This window comes from Cephus cinctus, unplaced genomic scaffold, assembly GCF_000341935.2.
Source record: "Cephus cinctus unplaced genomic scaffold, Ccin1 Ccin1_scaffold1978, whole genome shotgun sequence".
NCBI lineage: Eukaryota > Metazoa > Arthropoda > Insecta > Hymenoptera > Cephidae > Cephus > Cephus cinctus.
Window position 1 is genome coordinate 153,091 of NW_014334080.1, and position 13,683 is coordinate 166,773.

Below are 13,683 nucleotides of genomic sequence, written 5' to 3' on the forward strand. Positions count from 1 at the left end.
TCCTCGCAATAAGAAACGGACACAATAATATATATCAAAGTTGACATGCACGTGGTATAATCGATCTATATGAAATCTAGGGAAATCTAGAGCTGAATATTAGAAGAGATGGTTCTTCCAAATTACGTTGTACTTGTTAGTATCGTTTTGAAATGAATCGTTTTGAATTTTGTAAATATCATGTTGCTAGGGAATTTCAGTATCAAGCAATAGTTATGTATATTGGTAGGTTACAAATATATTTAAATATAGTACAAAACATGTTATAGAGGATGGTAATGACCTATTTGGATTGGAGCTTGTGGGAGACCGAAGCGAATGCGATGATGGGAATAGCTAAATTTAACCGCAAATATCCCTAGGATATTTAGGTATATATATAGAATTGACACGAATACCAACGAAAACCACAAGCGAGACTGACCTCTTCGATTACCATTAGACGGATTGATATATAGATAAGCGATACGTCGATAAAGATCGATCTATAAATTGCCGTAGTGACAATGAAATAAACCAAATGTCCCTAAATATGTCCAGACGAATATTCTCGTTCTCTGGAACGCCTGTATTAAGTAAGTAATTAATTATGTATTTTGTTAAAGTCAAAACATTCTTTTCCCCTAGGGCAATGAAGCACTTTAAAATATTATATAATATTTGGATGATCAATAATAAAGGGACCCGTCAAATCGAGGCTATAACTACAGTATTAGAAACCTCTATAAACACAAGGATTCATATCTCAGATACCACCTACACCTCCAATAATTCCCCTACGACGGTTGCGGAGAGGGTCTTGACGTCCCTAATAAATCCAATGGGATTCGAACGCAGGGACAAAGTTTATTGGCTGGAGTAAAAAAAATAGTCCAATACCAAAATGTAACTCATGCTGGGGTCAAGAGATCTTGAAAAGACAAATATCCCTATATTTTATTTTACACAATCTAGTTACCTTTTTTTTACTGCAAAAGATCAAACGTTACATTGGCCACGTATACCTCTTGGTATTTTAACCAAACAGAAAACGAATAAATGAAGTCGCTGTCGAGACGCGAACCAGAGCAAAATTATTGCACGGCAATTCCAAGAAATTTTTCTCGGGAAAGGTTACGTCGCCCTAATGAGAACTAATATGGTAAATACAAGCTACACTGTAATTCAACCGTGTTACCAGAGTTGACATCATAATAAATCCAATTGCGCTTATGGTGGTGGCATTTTACAGTGACCATAAAAGGTGGCGTCACGCATAGAAATGACCGACGGGGGACGAGGGAAGGGGTAAAAGACCAGTTGAAAAGGCATCAACAAAAGGTCACCAAGATCAAGGTTAGTTCACTGTCGATGAAGCACAGAAGAAAAAATGACACTTTTCAAGGCTTTTCAGCATTGCCAGCGGAGAGCACATAGCTAGAGAATTTTTTGCACGCGAAATAAGATACAGGTCGGCATTTTTATGAAATTCACTAGCCACGTATACGAATTAAATAAAATGCATAAAAGCACCTCGTTTAATTTCGCGAGAAAGGTTATTTCGCAACATTATACTGCTGCTTGTAACGGTTTCCATGTGCAGCATTTTACATATACATATTATGCATATATGAAGAAACTACTGGCACCCTTATTTTGGCTCCCGTTACTCTACTAACTGTCTACGAGTACATTGAGGGTAATATTACCTTCCACAAACATAAAGAATAAAAATAATATTCACAGTAGACAACAAAGAGGCTAGGTATGTTGCTAAACTAGGAAAATAATGAGAAAATATATATTTCTAAAAATTACTAAAATATCTAACAAAATTTTTCTCCAATTCGTGAAATCTCAAAAGCGTAATCGAAGCTTTGAACTTGTGTAAAACAGTGAAAAACCGAGGTAAAAAACGTGTATCTCGACACAAGCTCAGAATCCAGCTTATACGAACAGTGGGAAATACAGGCGTGTCAAAGCTGTCAAAGGTATCAAAGGCATCAAAGGTATCAGAGGTATAAAAAAATGAGTATCAAAAGTATTCCTTTGAAGTAGCTGTATGAAGTTTTCGTAATCATCATTAAACGAGTTGAGGTTAAATAATAATTGACATAAAAACAAACTTCTTTTTCCTAATTTAAAGCGTAGACAGTTTACTGGTCCCGGATCTACATCTACGTTTGTCAATTTCGTGCCATAAACAATTAAAATGTTTTTGAATTAATTGAAGAATAATAGAAAAAAAAGGAGGAAACTAGCAAACAAACCGGAATAAAAAGTTGGTGACAAAAAAATACTTAAATCCGCACGCGATGAGTAAATGCCGATTCAATCTGTTCCGGAAGGTTTGGAGTTATTTCACGGAGGATGCGGACTAGCAATTGATTCGGGATTAGCGTGTCCATCTGGGAAAACGAAATGCGAAAACGTTTCTGTGAATCCAGGCGTGAATCCTGCGTGGGATGAGTTACGGCCAGATCGGCAACGGACCGATACCAAATGAATACGTATACGTCTGTACGGGTGCACTGGATAAGATTGAAGTTTCACATTACCTAAGGATAATAAGTATAGCGATTGATATCGATATTGAAGAAAAAAACTGAATCCAAAAAAATAGTTAAGATGTACTGCATAAGAAGTAAGTTAATTTAAAAAATCAATTGGTTGCCTGATAACGAAAAAGTCCATTCTGTTTAAATGTCACTAGATCCATAATTTAAAAAATTGATTAATACCGCTCAGATTCTTTGACCCGTATATAATTCCCTAGTGACGATTAGAAAGCAAATTCTCTTAGAGAAACTTGAATTTTTCGCTGAACCGTAAAGCAGAATCCGATATGTTTATCTAGGAAATTTATCTGCTCTAGGATTTTTCAACTTCCCTAGTGGAATTGCAAACTGCTTTCAGGAAACGTAAAGGATAATTCGTTTCCCTCCTTATACCATGACGCGATGCGACTATTCGACTATTTCGTTTCCGACTCCACGTAAACTCATCGGTGGTCCCGTCTATCGGTGTTGATCGATCGACCAATCGATCACTGATTAAGCACTTGGCCGCACCTCAAATGAAGCTCAGAAACGAGTTAAATCGGTGGATGCTGTTTTTTTAATTTACGATTTTTCCAGAGAAATAGTCGGGAACGTACAAAATAACATTTTCTAACTGAATAAAAATGTCGGGAAAATCCACCAACAAATGAGCATCTTAAGAAACGCCTCTAACGAATCACTCTATACGGATGAACAAAGCACAAAATCTTCTGCGTTAAGTTCAAATCAAACAATCTCCCTCTATCAATAAATATCTCATATTTGCGTAACGAATAGCAAGAATTTTTAAGGAAATAACATCCTGCGAAAAACCATCCCTCTATTTCCGGAAATGCAATATGAGTATCAGCGTTAACAATGTAATTACTGTTAGCGCAACGTTATACTAGTCAGATACTAAATAGTACTTCCGAAGGATTAAGGACTAGGAATCTAGGGAATCCAAGCAGTAATTTCCCCTATCAGCTAAAAGGACTTTTACGATCTTGAATAAAATAGAAGATAAATGATGTCAGAATGTATTTAGCCCAGGCGTATGCAAAATAGCCAAAGAACGTACCCAGTTTCTTTCGATGTTTCTTTCTCTTCCAACAGACCAATTACACACACGCTCCTCTTATACAGTCATCAGGATCATCAGGGACTCGGCCTCACGTGACATGCCGAATAATTCAGCGAATGACTTTCCCAGACACAACAACGGTCTTTACCCATAAAAGAAGACATTCTTCTCGAGTCGATCCTTCTAAGGCGCGGCCTTCCTCCTCCGAATATCCTTCTTATAAGTTGTGCAGGATCCCACGATCTTCTTTCTTTCGCAGCCACATCCACTTTTTAACTATTCTACAAAGTAACATAGCAACTAAAATGAATAATTAATGTAAACGTAAGTAAAGATCAATATGCAAAATATTTTTCTCTAAATAGAAACTCTAAATATATATATACATATATATATATATATATATATATTTATTTAAATAAAAAATATACCTGACGATGTTATTTCCAACCGTGGCTCCACCTAGCGCAATGCATCGGTACAGAAGGAATGGTAATCGCGTCAAACGTAACGATAACGTCGTACCTCCATCACCTTTAGCCACCACACCTCCCACCATCATATATAGAAGCCACCTTCTTCGACTTACCTAGCCTCCCTACCACCTACTCTAACCTTCCTTTGACTGACCTTACCCGTCTCCTCGTCATTCCACGTCGTGTTTCTGCATCCCGAGCGATTTGCATAACATCCACTAGACAAGGAAACCAAGAGAAAGTGCAGCAAGAGGCTAGATCTCGTATCGCACAGATACGATAATAGTATTTTTTTTTTGAGATTCTGTCAATATCGATGAACCTCGAAATCAGAAATATTTATCCCAACCATTTTGCGTCGTAAAAGGAAAAAAGGCATTGAAATTATTATATGGTGGCGTTATGTGATTTTTTGGGGACGTTTGACAGTTTCCAGGTAACGAGGAGACCCAAGTACCTCTAGTTGTCAGTGGATTAGAGAGAGATGGCTGATGAAAGTTGAACTAACAGGGAAATTGGAAAGGACAGATATACGGAAATACAAAAAAAAGAAAAGAAAAATATTCCGGGACACGTATTGGGCCTTCGGAAGATCCCCTTACTTGTAGAGACCACTCAGCTTTTTCCCCGATGATATTTTCACGAGAAATTCGTAAACTTTTCCCTAAGGGTTGGCGGATAGCTACGGTGGTACGTAAGGGGAAAAACGGGAGAGCAAAAGGGAATGATAAGGTTAAGAAGAATCCGGGACGACCTTTGGCCACCCGTGCGCGATAGAGAAATGAAAAAGTTTTTCCTCACAGTGAAATCTAACGCAAGTGCTCTGCGCGCGCCCTGAACTTGGGAACTAATTTTTTTTGTATTCTTCGACTTGATACCCGTGACTGTTTACCTTTGAGAATATACGTAGAACTGAAACATACAAAAAAAAAGAAAATTTTACATACCTTAGGAAAACAGTCTAAACAATCATTAGTACAATGAGTTCCTATTTGTAATACTAGAAATTCCCTAGATAATCCGTGGGTACACCATAGTAGTACTGTGGTACTGACAAATCCCTAGGGCATACGTGACCCTAGGTATGATCGAGGGTGTTCGCAGGGCTAGGTTGGTTCATTGGATGGTTGGGCAGCAAAGTTACTAACTTGTAGCATCGTGTAGATCCATAATCATAAATCTTTGAAGAATTCCACGCTAGGCGAGCCGACAAGAAGTAACTGACCTTATAACGCACGTATTGCTACAATGTAGCTTTGCGCCATATTGTGGACCGAAAAATTCCCTAGAATAAAAAAAATACCTTGTCGCGGTAATGTGGAATCTATTGTGGAATGTGGTATACTTTTAAATGGATGCGCAATTTATGGAAATTTCGACTGTTTTTCCATTATTATTTAACGAAAAGTATCAAACGTTATTAGATGATAATTTAAGAATATCGATATACTGGTTATTATAATGTAATTTAAATAATCGAATTGCTGAACTGGAGATATATTTAATTATTTTATTATAAGTCATTCGTGGCGAACGTTCAACTGTTATACGTGTCGCTCTTCCATGTATGAAATTCAGGCGATTTCCAATGTGGAAATCGCCACGCGAACCGATTTCATAGGAAATCCAGAAGAGAAGGTTGAAGCTGTAAGACAGACGGAAGATACAGTGGAGAACAAAAGGACCTTGCGAAATCTTTCGAGGATGAACCGACATTTCGATACCATCGTCATATTACGTCTGTATGATAGTATCATTGCGCAATGTGTAATACGCATGAGTCCACACTGGCCCAAAAATCCAGGGAAGCACAAAATGCCGACGATATTTTTATTTTATTCAAACAAACCTGGAAATTCTTAAGGTAAAAAAAAATTATTACCATAGGTATACAAAGGAAAAGAAAAAGTTACAAAAATTAAACTAGAGATAAACAGCATTGATGAATGGGTTCCTATCTATAGAGGACAATGGATAATAGAAAATGTGTTGATAATTGCATAATTAATATTCCAGTAATATCTATTATCAAACAATTCATCGATTACTCGCGACTACCATTTCGAAATATAAAAGTAAAAAATCCCTAAACACAACGACCAACCTCGTAGATCATTGCACGACAATCATCATAAATATGAATGACGGCTGCACCATGATTCCCCAACACGCGATCTTCACCCGTGACACGAATGCTCGTCCATTTGTAATTCTGCCAACTATACGGAGATAAAAAAGTAACTAGGTATCCAGTAAAGTTTTACCGTTTTTAAGTCGGCATCCATAGGGAATTCCTGACTTGGCTATCGTCTAACATGATCGATTCGTTTAGACTCCAGCTATAGGCTAGTAACTTGTCAGCAATAAGGGACGAGAGAGCTTGACTGATGATCTTAGGAGAAAAATAAAATAGGAATATGACAAAAAAAATACCTAAAAACAAACTCAACATTTTGTCTAGCATATTGGAGAATGCCAAAAAAAATTGCAACCAGTACCACTGCGCCACACTATTCCAATCCAAAGAACAGACAGTTACCATATTAACAAGTAGCTTTTAAAATGATATCCTACATGAGCAATTCTACAACCAGTTCAATTCCCTAGACAATTTCACATTCATCAACAGTTTTGCGCACCCTAGGGAAAATCTGCATGTAACTACAATCCATGTGCAGAACATCATTGTAGACATGGTACTCATAACCTTCCATTGATGAAGATGAGGTACGTGCGAAATTCATGTTCCACTTGGAGCGACGATTACTATTTTAACGTTCATTAAGTCCTTCGCTAGCTGCTCTAACAAATGACAGTGTCCATACGTCATCGAAAGTCATCGAAACACGCAGTAAAAACCAATCAGACTGATTGTATATAAAATAAAATTGTTTAAATCTCTCTAACAATGTAAGCAATACATTCCGTGTATTCCTATAAAATCTCATCATCATCACTTAACGATCCTGAATAAATTACTGCACGCAGCGAAATCATCAGCTTGAAATCATTTCAAGGTTTTCGATCTCGGATGACCTTCGACCATCACCCTGCATTTTGACGATTTAAACCCCGTAATTAACATTCTCCATAAGCCTTTTTTTAAATAACCTTTCTTTTTTTCTGGTGTGTGTATATACATATATGTACACACTATTTTTTGTCTCACACTTCTCTCATGATCCTATCGTCAATTAGGCCAGTGCTATGACGCAACGGCGATCCTTCCTCTCGCTGGATTTCCGTGGCAGGCAGATCTCCGGCCAATGGGATTTTAAGACCTCCAATGTGGCAGCAGTGGCCTGTAGTTGCGAAGGAAATGTCAGGAATGTCGAACAATGGGCGTGCAACGAGGATTCGTAGAAAGGTCACGTCTCTTGGAGCAAAAACCATGTCAGCCATTATAATATGTGTATCCCATGGTAGCCAATAATATGACGAAAAAAAAAGAGGATGATCTAATGTCAGGTCGATAGACGATCAAGGAACTTCCCTAGGAGGCCTTGACTTCCCACGACCTTTCAAAAACCTACGTGTCCCAAGGTACACCGTGTCCTTTTATTATCTACGTTCATTGAAATTAACAACAAAATAAGTTATTACGTAGCGATCAGGATATCGTGAGAACAAAGGAACCAAATTTTTTTTTTAACTTCGTCATTTCTGTCTCATCACCAGCCAAAAGGTATTGTAATGACTCAGAAAGTTTGGATAATCTTCCTACTCTTAATGCTATTTACTGATCTGAGATTGTACGTCATTAATTCACGTATGATTATATGTACGTCGATGACAGGTAGGATTTGATTGATTATAGTGATGCTTCTGTTGGCCGGGTTAGAATTTTTGGAGTATCGTACACGTGACGACAAATGAGATTAATCGAAATATCATCAACATTTTTTTTATCGTCATCCTGAGTGGTATTGTCTGTTCTGATTTGCGTCACTCAAAGTAAATAACAATGGTAAAATATCACTTACTAATATATCACTATACTCGGTTATTCAATCGAAACGCACCACCTGAACATGGTTTTAATATAGGCATCATATGGGAGTGCTAACTTCAGGTGGTGCGATTCGGCTGAATAACTCGGTATATGTATTATAAATTCCCTCTCGAATTCCCTAGATTTCGCAATTCCGCCGGATCCTCCCAGTAGTGTACTCAGCGAAGGTATCAGCCTCAGCCCCGACCGCATATTTCATAACGAATTGACATCCCACGTTGAAATCAGTAATGCTGAACGATGTGCGCCGTGCTAAGCTTGAGAACTTAATTAATTAAATATAAAGATGACAAATCATAAGCCCATGTGCGATCAGCAAAAAATTAATGAGTATGAAAGAAAAAGAAAATTTCTAAAATCTGATACTCTACTTGTAAGTGTGGAAATTAATGGAAAAAAGAGTAACCTAAAAATATAACGAAACAAAGATTTTAAAAGCACACATGCTGTCCAAAAAAAGCACACGTTACTAGAACGTCGCAATATGGAGAAAATTACCAGGCTCGACGTTGCAATTCCAAGCATAGTCGCTCCTAAGGTAAAACACACAACAACGCCACTTAATTCGTGTCCCATTACGAACCTAACCTAACACAGCAAAAGATAATCCCGTAAAGAGACGTTACTGGTTTAAGAGAACAAGCAAGGTTCATTAAGGACTTATTGCGACCCATTTAGCTCACAAACAATACCACGTGTTGCCGAAGGTATCCTGATGTAAAAAATATGTTAAGGTATGGCATTACATTATCGAGAGACAAAAAAGCAGTGAAACGTCATTTGGATTCAAGATACCCTTAGAGACTATTAAAAAAAAACCGATTGAAAAAACTTTTTTTTTGAACGAATCAATTTCTAAAATCAAAAATACGAATGTATAAACATTTGTTACAGAAGATAAATATTGAAGATATAAATGAACCTGAACTACGTTTCCAAGGGGGTGTATAAAGAGTTTATTCGATTGCTCAGTATTTTAAAAATGCCTTAGGTAAGAGAACTCAGTCTGATGAAAAATGTATCCAGTGAATAGAGATGCTTCTCTCACTACCGAGGTCTCTCTTCATCCTCTCCCAAGCACGTTGAAGGATCATCTTATTAAGGCCCACACTATATAAACACAACCTAGCCAGATGCCGAACAGTTACCGTACCGACTCTAACCACGCTCGGGCCACGTTGCATGCATATTCATTGGAAAACTGTTACCAGATTAATACAGGGAAATATACCCGAGTGCTCTTTGTGGCGAATTCTCGCAGCATTGCCGGACCGGAAATCGAATTAGGAATCCGGTGTAGCATTTATTAATTCGTGGAGTTTTGGTTATCGCATTGAGCATTTTACTGGAAATAGTATAAACTGTACGGTGTTTGAAATTCCCGCCAATACCAAGAGACCATCATGGCTGCTCTTCAGGTACGTGCATGTACCTAGTTACGTAATTGGTGCTATACAAGGATTTGTATTATGCGTGTGTTTGTGCGAGTGTGCGAGGATGCATTTTTTAATATGAAATTACCGGAAACTAGAACATTCCTAGAAGTGAATAGTTAATGGCATTTGGGAGGAAAAAATTCCTAAAATTTGTTCAGATGCTGGCATCGATAAAAAAATGCTATTTTAACATTATTTTTTAGACTGTTATATGTATAATAAAAGGAATGTGCACGGGGGTCACGGGGCTACCGGTTGCCATTTGCATTGGCTCTTCGCTAGGTTGAGATACCAATCAAGATCGATGCTCGTTCGCGAACCGACGTTTAACCATGGGGTATTTTTTCTAGTCATTTTTTTTACTTTCTCAGGTGGCAGTACTGTTCCTCGTGATGACCGTGGTCCTAGGGGATTTACCGGCTGGGACCCGAAGAAACACATATTTACCACCAGAACCGACAACTGGGTACAGATACGATCGCCCTACAGTTCCATTCCCAACGAGAACACCAACCTTTCCTGGAGTTACACCAACCACCTTCCCAACTAGACCTACACGACCTGAACCACCGATACCTAATACCACTAGAAGACCTGTTACCTATCCTGGACCAGGTCCGAAACCGACGCCAGGATTTCCAGATTATAGTAGAGAGCCAACGCATAACAACGGCAATACTATCGTACCAAACGTGAGTACAAAAATCGTATCCAATAATCCCTAGGATATCATTACCTCGTTTAAGATAAAAAAACCAACTAAAATTCCTTGAGGCTACCTTTAGTCACAGCGAACTACAATTAACATTGTCACTCAATCAACATCAGTACCAAAATGAAAATTGTCACTATCAACGAAATCACTAGATGCAATAGCATAGTACAACCCGGTATAGGGAATTCTTTTCTTGACCAATCTCCATGATATGCAAGAAATTTCCTAGTATCTTTAGCTCCATCTGGTCGCGCATAAAACTGTATAAGGGTAACACCTCCACTCGATCAATGCCAGTAACCAGTAAATGAAGATCGTCCCAAGCGATCAGACGGCCATGTGACTTCCTGACATAACCTCTTTTGCATTGCGATATCGACCAAAGGCGTGTTCAGGATAAAAGCACCAGGCAAGAAGGCGCTCTGGTGATATCTCACGAGAGTAACGTGTACCTAGCGAAGCTAACCATTCTGGGATTGCTCGCGTGTTTAAGATCGTGTTCTTTTTTTTTCCACCATCTACCTACGACCTACAACCTTCGACCTATTCCTTTCCGTCGCTTTGACAGTATGGCGTATACATATATATGAGGAAATGTAGAGACATTTAAAAAAAAATGACTTCGCGTGACAAGAACGAAACACAGACCCCACGTAGGCTGTATGACTGAACGAGTCTGATGAAACTTTTTTTTTCGAATATATTTTATTTATTAATCATTCGGCCATGTGGGGCTTTATTCCTTGTCCTGATTAGAATTAAAAATGTTGTAGCAACAGTTCATAAGAAAAAAATTTTATAATGCTGTTGCTGTTATTCCTGATGATAATCGGTACTCTAAGCATCAGACATATCTGGTCGACTTCATCAATTATGAATTATCTTGACATTATACCGAATTGTCATTCACGATCTGGCTAGGCTTCCATCACTAGTTCAGTATATCCAATTCAAAACTATGGTGCAGATTAGACAGTATATGAGGACGTCACAGACACAACTGTACCATGATTCCCTAGGAAATCCCGTGACGCGACCTCATCCGTTTAACCTAGATTCGCGTGACACTTGACACGGGCTGAGCATATCGTGGCACTGCACGTTCAAGGGTGATACGGTTAATGTACGATGCTACGTGTAACGACAGGAGGACAGCGGTAGGACGTTGCCTAGGGATATTCCCGGAGGAATAACCTCTGGCGACCTCTGCCTGGTTATTAGGTCTGTTACTGAACGCTGAGTAGCGCTTTAATTTGTATGATGCGCACAACAAGAAAAGTAAGTTTCTAGGGATTTATTATTCTAATTTTAAATATTACTAGATTTTTAAAAAGATGCTGCTAATTTCAAATTTTGTTGGGATTCGTTTAATATACTTTCCTGAAGTGAAATTATGTACTTAAAAAGAGATTGTTACAAAGGACTATAACGATGGACAAGGAATAATAAATTTCAATATTTTTAGTTTAGTCGCTTCTACCAATCTAGTTATATTTTGTTGTGTGTTAAATTATATTTAGGGGATTTTACGTGTTACATTGGACGAACGAATGAAAGAATTGAAAAAAAGAGATGGTCCGTAACAAGTAACAAGTAACGAAGAGTAACGGAAAACTTTTTATTCAGTCAATCGAAAAAGTTAAAAACCCTAAGTAACTTAACGAAGTTACTTTTCAAGTTACATAAAACTTATCATTAATACCACTACGTTCTATCGAGTTACTGGATACCACTCTTGGCCCTGACTTCAAACTTCGGAGTCCCTTGGAAACTTAGACTAACCTTATCTCATACCTACGTTGACACGACCTGGCCTAACCCCATTCAGAGTAGACCAAGTCTAACCTAACTCTGTATGATCCTATCAAGTATAATATATTCGTATTTCTCTTTTAGCAAGATCATCATGATCATCATCATCATCACGAACCTGGAATGCCGTTCGATTTCAACTACGCCGTAAAGGAGGACGCCTATGGCAACGATTATTCTCACAACGCTATAAGCGACGGTGAGGTCGTACGAGGCGAATATCGTGTACAACTTCCGGACGGGCGGGTTCAGATAGTGCGTTATGTCGCCGATTGGAAACATGGCTTTAACGCACAAGTATCATACGAGGGTACACCACGTTACGATCCACCGCGTCCCAACAATTTTAATCGAGGCTACTGAATACAAGTTTTCCGGTTTATTTTGAGAACCCTCTAGTAACATTTTCATCTTTTTCCTTTATGTATTTTTTTTCTTTCATTTTCGTTTATTGCTGACGTGCACCAGTCATTAAATGAAAATTTTATATCGGGTGACCCTACATTAAACTACGTATCTTCTCAGCGCGCAATCACGTAATTATTTATCGCGTAATGCGCCGTGACAACCTGTGAATAATTCGAATTTCTTCTGGTTATCAAAAGACTATTTCTTAGGTAGTATATGAAAAATTGGTGGAAAGTGGAAAATACAAGTTTACGCGCTGGTCACGTGCTGGGAAACTTCATATTTCCGCATAACTGTAAAATACCTATTGCTTTCGTATGGTCGACGTCGTACCATTATGATTATGATTTTCGAAACTTTCGATACTTATATACATCGTCTAATTGAGTGCCAAATGGAAAATGGAAATGAAAAGTGAATAATAGTATTATTGTACTGCGTAACGGGATCCAAAATATTGTGAATACTCCGATTAAACGATGATTAAATATTTCGATAAAATTTTCACTAACGGTAAAATTACTAGTTTCTCTGTTTTTCATGATTCTTTTTTCCTAAAATTTTTTGTCCCTTTTTTTTCATTTTCTATACTCCACATTCATCACTCGTCATTATACTATGATCTCTCGTAAGTTAACCTACCAGCCACGATGGATCTTATTCGATCACCACGAAACAATGGGCTACCTTGAAGAAAAAGAAAATGGCGGATGCTGGACAAAAGCAACGGGCAAAACCTTCCCTCGGCACGTGAACTAATCTCAGCAGAACTCACTTTCACTGCTCCGTGGGAAGATCAGATCCTCCTCGATTACAGGGGTTCTCAAAGACCATATATCGGAATAGTCATTAGAAATCTTCAATGACCTCACCACCAAGAAGAAGAAGTCGTAATGAAATCTTTCTGGACTAAAAAGAAATTACCAGGGCGTCTATAGAAAAAGTAATAGCGTATCACTAGATATATTTTTTCGCATAAACAAATTTCAACATCCAATTCAACTTTAGGATGCAATTATTATGTACAGAAGATCTCATTTCCAGCGTCACGTGCTTGCATGACCTAACCAATATACCAGAACTTCACGTAGAAATAAATGAAAGATATAACGCTCGCGTATTCCCTAGAAAACTTCATATTACTTTTACGCGAAATATACGTCTTATTTATACTTATTGGCAAGAAACGTGGAGATCCTGTCAGATGCAGGTTAATGGTCG

The 13,683-nt window shown here is 38.1% G+C and overlaps 1 protein-coding gene across 1 annotated transcript; it reads left to right on the forward strand.

Annotated features, from left to right (window-relative positions):
• The first annotated feature begins 9,246 nt into the window (after positions 1–9,246).
• On the forward strand, positions 9,247–12,969 carry LOC107274001. The gene is made up of 3 exons (XM_015752711.2): positions 9,247–9,509; positions 9,899–10,219; positions 12,139–12,969. Exons 1-3 carry the CDS (start codon positions 9,495–9,497, stop codon positions 12,415–12,417), a joined length of 615 nt encoding a protein of 204 aa, XP_015608197.1. The 5' UTR covers positions 9,247–9,494; the 3' UTR covers positions 12,418–12,969.
• Positions 12,970–13,683: the final 714 nt, after the last annotated feature.